The following is a 5,000-nucleotide window of genomic DNA, read 5'->3' as shown; positions in this document are numbered from 1 at the left end:
TCTTTTGAAGCCTTTCATCTCGTCTTCCACTCCTTTATTTACGTCTCTCCGTCATCAACCTGTCAGACACACACACGCACACACGCACACACTCACAAACACACACACACACACACACACACACACAGACACAGACACACACTCCTTCTGACTTCCTTTTTACCTTTCTCTCTTCCTTCCTTCCTTCCTTCCTTCCTTCCTTCCTTCCTTCCTTCCTTCCCTTCTTCTTTCCTTCCTTCTAAACATCATCCTCTCTTTTCTGCCCTCTTTTTTAAACACACACACACACACACACACACACACACACACACACACACACACACACACACACACACCCTTCCCTTTTTACCCGTCCTTCCTTCCTTCCTTCCTTCCTTACTTATGTGTTTGTGTGTGTGTGTGCGTGAACAACACGCGTTTGGCCAACAGAGCTCGCATGTGAGCCATCAACGAACACACACACACACAAACACACACAAACACACACAAACACACACACTTTCCCTTTTTATCATTCCTTCCTTTCCTTTCCTTTCCTTTCCTTTCCTTCCTTCCTTCATCCTTCTCTTTCTCTCACTCTATCCATTCAAACACCATCCTCAGCACACACACACACACACACACACACATACACACACACACACACACACATACACACACACACACACAAACCTCTCCTTCCCTTTTTACCCTTCCTTCCTTCCTTCCTTCCTCCCTTCCTTCCTTCCTTCTAAACATCATCCTCTCTTTTCTGCCCTCTTTTTTAAACACACACACTCACACACACACACACACACACACACACACACACACACACACACCACCTTCCCTTTCTATCATTTCTTCCTTCCTTCCTTTACTTTCCTTTCCTTCCTTCCTTCCTTCCTTCCTTCCTCTCACTCTATCTATTCAAACACCATCCTCTTTTCTCCAACACACACACACACACACACACACACACACACACACACAACACAAACCTCTCCTTCCCTTTTTACACTTCCTCCTTTCCTTCCTTCCTTCCTTCCTTCCTTCCTTTCCTCCCTCACTTGTGTGTGTGTGTGTGTGTGTGTGTGTGAACAACACGCGTTTCGCCACCAGAGCTCGCATGTGAGCCATCAGCGGACCCAAACACACACACACACACACACACACTCGGCCGTGTGTGTGCGCGCGTCTGTGCGTGTGTGTGTCATAAAGGGGGGGATGGAAGAAAAATACAAACTTCCCGTTTAAACAGCTCGTGAGAAAGTTTATGAAACAGTAAAAAAAAAGGGGGGAGACGTGCGACACACACACACACACACACACACACACACACATCAATGAACCGGATCTAAGCCCCGCCCCTTCCTCCTCCGAGCGCCCCAATCGCCGTCTCCGTCTCTCCTCCGATTGGTCGAGCGTCGCGGTGGGCCCCGCCCGCAAAGGGGCGTGGCCACCCCCGGAATGGGCGTGGCTTGCGTCGGAGTGGGCGGGGCCAGCGGGGGCCGAACCGGAGTCCGAGCGACGGTGGTTTTTTACGCTCAGAGGCGGAAGGTCCGCAGAGGGAGAGGAGCGGCGAGAACCGGGAAAGAGGCGGAGGAGAAGAACCGGGAAGGAGGCGGAGGAGGCGGAGGAGTCATTCCTCCACGCTTCGCTGGAACCCCCATGTCGCTGCCCGGCTCCCCGCCGCTGCTGTCCCCGGGCCCGGGCGCGCCGCCCCCGGCGTCGCTCTTCCGCTCGGCCCCGGAGCCGCTCCACGCTCCGCCGGCCGCGTCCGCGTCCTGCTCCAGCCCCAACTCCGCGCACAACTCCCCGCGGCTCGGCGGCGGGGGGACCGGGGTGCTCGGCGCCTTCCTCCCCGGGCCGGGCGGCGCGTTGGCGGCGCTGGGGAACGGCGGGCCGGGCGCCGCGTCCTCCTCCTCCGGGGCTCTGGGGCCCCTGGGCGCGCTGGGGCCCCTCGGCTTGACCCCGGCCGGGTCCCCGCTGGTGCACCCGCACCCGCAGCCGCAGCCGCCGCCGGTGCACGGCGCTTCCAGCGAGTGCCGGCTGGTGGACGTGCACGGCGTGAAAGTGGCGAGTTTCGGCGCGGACGGCGCGGAGCTCATCTGCCTGCCGCAGGTGTTCGAGCTGTTCCTGAAGCACCTGGTCGGAGGTCTGCACACCGTCTACACCAAGCTCAAGAGGCTGGACATCGCGCCCGTCGTGTGCACGGTGGAGCAGGTGCGTGTGTTGCGGGGGCTCGGCGCCATCCAGCCCGGCGTGAACCGCTGCAAGCTCATCTCCCGCAAGGACTTCGAGATCCTGTACCAGGACTGCACCAGCGCCAGGTGGGTCCCGCCGACCCACTTCCGGTTTACTTTTCCCGCTCCCGCTCGCGTGCAACTTTGCGAGTCTCCGTGCGCGTCCGCGCCCGCCAGTTATTTCGTTTTTATTTTTATTTATTCCATTTTTTTTTTTTTTTTTTTTGCATGAGTTTATATTCCGAACCGGACGTGCGTGTGCGCGTTCAACGTCAACCAGCAGCGTGCTGTGGAGGTCAAAGGTGAGCGTGCGTGCGTGCGTGCGTGCGCCAACACACACACACATACACACGCTTTGCCTCTTGTTTTCCAAAGTATGTGTGTGTGTGTGGGGAAATCAGTGTGAACAACGAGCACGCAGTTCATTAGTTCAAAATGTGTGTGTGTGTGCGTGTAAACACACTTTTTACAATCTGGGAAAAAAGTCATGTAGATCATTCATTTGTATTACGTGTGTGTGTGTGTGTTTGTGTGTGTGTGTGTGTGAGCTGGAAAACACTTTTAAAATATTCTGAACAAGTCAAAAGTCAGCCTGGTGTGTGTGTGTTTTTGTAGCAGCGGTTGCAATATTAATGTGTGCAAGCTGTCAGCGTGTGTGTGTGTGTGTGTGTGTGTGTGTGTGTGTGTGTGTGTGTGTGTGTGTGTGTGTGTGTGTGTCTGTGCGTGCGTGTGTGTGTGTGTGCACCCACCTGCTGTCCATCAACCTGTTCAACCTTTCAAATTAAAACACCAAAGTGACGCCCTGTGACTCTCCACCATTTTGAAAACCGGTGCCATCTCTCTCTCACACACACACACACACACACACATACACATACAGGCACACACACACACACTGCGACTTAAAGCAAGCAATACAAGGAGGTGAACAGCACATGGTATTTTGTGCAGGACAAATTGAATGGTGTGTGTGTCTGTGTGTGTGTGTGTGTGTGTGTGTGTGTGTGTGTGTGTGTGTGTTTGTCTGTGTGTGTGTGTTTGTGTGTGTTCAGATTCCGATAGCTGGACCCGATCAAACAGTTCGATTTCCTGATTGGATTATTTCTGGATTACGAGCCAATCCGGCGTCAACAGCGGGGTCACCAGACGGCAATCAGATTCACACACACACACACACACACACACACAGGTCTAGGTCACCCGTGCACACCAATGCCTTGCCGATCAGTCAGTGATCGATCAAGCGTCTGATTGGCCGGTTTGGTTTCCACGCCGTTCCAAGGCCTTCCAAAATAAAAGCACCAAAAAAATCCTAGCTCGTCTTAATTTTACAGCTTTTCTTTTTTTAAAAAGGGCCGAAACAGGAAATTAGAAAAATAATTAAAATTAAATTAAAAGTTTCAAACGGGACGAGAAACCTTTTCCTTTTTTTCCAAGTCCTTGAAAAATTACTAGAATTTTGACGATCACGCTTTTGTGAACGTTTGTGTGTGTGTGTGTTTTCACTTATTCAGGATCCCCTAATTATTAACAGTGTTTTGTGTTGTCGGCGGCAGTCTGCCAACACACACACACACACACACACACACACACACACTGAAAGTTTCAGACCAGGGTCACTCCTCGTCCTTCCGAGTCACTTTTCCTCTATTTTTGTCTTTCTCCCCCTCCTTCCCTCCATCCGTCCGGGGTCTTTCCCTCCTCTCCTCGTCATCGCTGGTGTGTGTCTGTCTTTCACACACACACACTCCCACACACACACACTGCCACACACACACATACACACACACACACAGCGGTACATGTCAGGGGTAATAATGAATCATGTGAATGCACATGCAACAACACGGCTGGAGAGCTATTGTTGTCGAACGCGCGCACACACACACACACACACACATACACACACTCCCCCCACTCACACACACACACGCACACACTCAAATCATATTGACATTCCTCTAATGCCTCTCTCCCTCTTTCTTTCTCTCTCGACATGATTCTCTGGGAAAAGAAAGGAAAAATTAAAAGCTCAAAAAAAAAAAAGAGGGTCCCTTCCCTCCCGCCGGGTCGCCGTGGGCCCCGTTACCCCCGGCAACGGGAGCAGCCCGAACAAGTTGATGCGTTTAAAGTAAAATCGGGTTTTATTTTGAGACGTTTAAAGAAAGCCGAGGCTTTTATTCCGTCTATTTTGTCGTCCTCAGAGTTAAATGTCTCATCCAGGTTTTTTTATTTTTTCCTCGAACCCTGGGAGGAAACTCGTTCCGGCGGGATTTGGGCCAAATGTCTTCTCCCGGATTCCTCGGAGGACCTCGGCGGTGCGAGCGGCGTCCCCGGGGAGTGTGTGTGAGGGGGTATGTGACCCCCGCTGACCTCCCGCTGATTTCATTTTTAAACGTTGAACTCTTTTAAAATCAATGGGCATCCGGGACTCTTTGCCAGGCCGGACTCCATTGAGAAAACCCATGTTTTTAAAAATTCGCCTCCCCGTCGTCTCGCCGTCAGACGCGTCTGAGAACAAACTCCTACTTTTCCCGGCGTTCCTTCACGCCCTCGTGGATTCGGCATCGATTTTGATCCGTTTATTACAAGAAAAAAAAATGTTGAAGAACCTGCTGTGTGTGTGTGTGTGTGTGTGTGTGTGTGTGTGTGTGTGTGTGTTGGACGTCTGTCTGCAGCTCACAATCGAATCTCTGAGTTCCAGTTCAGTCACACACACACACACACACACACACACACACATTTCATACACTCTGTCTGAGCGTTTATTACACA

The 5,000-nt window shown here is 52.1% G+C and overlaps 1 protein-coding gene across 1 annotated transcript in view; it reads left to right on the top strand.

The window, feature by feature from the left end:
• Positions 1 to 1,542: 1,542 nt before the first annotated feature.
• dachb (dachshund b) overlaps positions 1,543 to 5,000 on the top strand; it is a 68,758-nt gene continuing 65,300 nt past the window's right edge. Inside the window, exon 1 of the mRNA XM_086165587.1 lies at positions 1,543 to 2,312. Coding sequence (XP_086021713.1) covers positions 1,651 to 2,312 — 662 coding nt within the window. The 5' untranslated portion in view covers positions 1,543 to 1,650. The remainder of the gene's footprint in view (positions 2,313 to 5,000) is intronic.

The sequence above is a fragment of the Fistularia commersonii genome, chromosome 19 (genome assembly GCF_037954325.1).
Source record: "Fistularia commersonii isolate RoL2024-O1a breed Wild chromosome 19, RoL_Fcom_v1.0, whole genome shotgun sequence".
Classification (NCBI taxonomy): Eukaryota; Metazoa; Chordata; class Actinopteri; order Syngnathiformes; family Fistulariidae; genus Fistularia; species Fistularia commersonii.
This window is presented reverse-complemented; position numbering and strand designations above follow the sequence as displayed.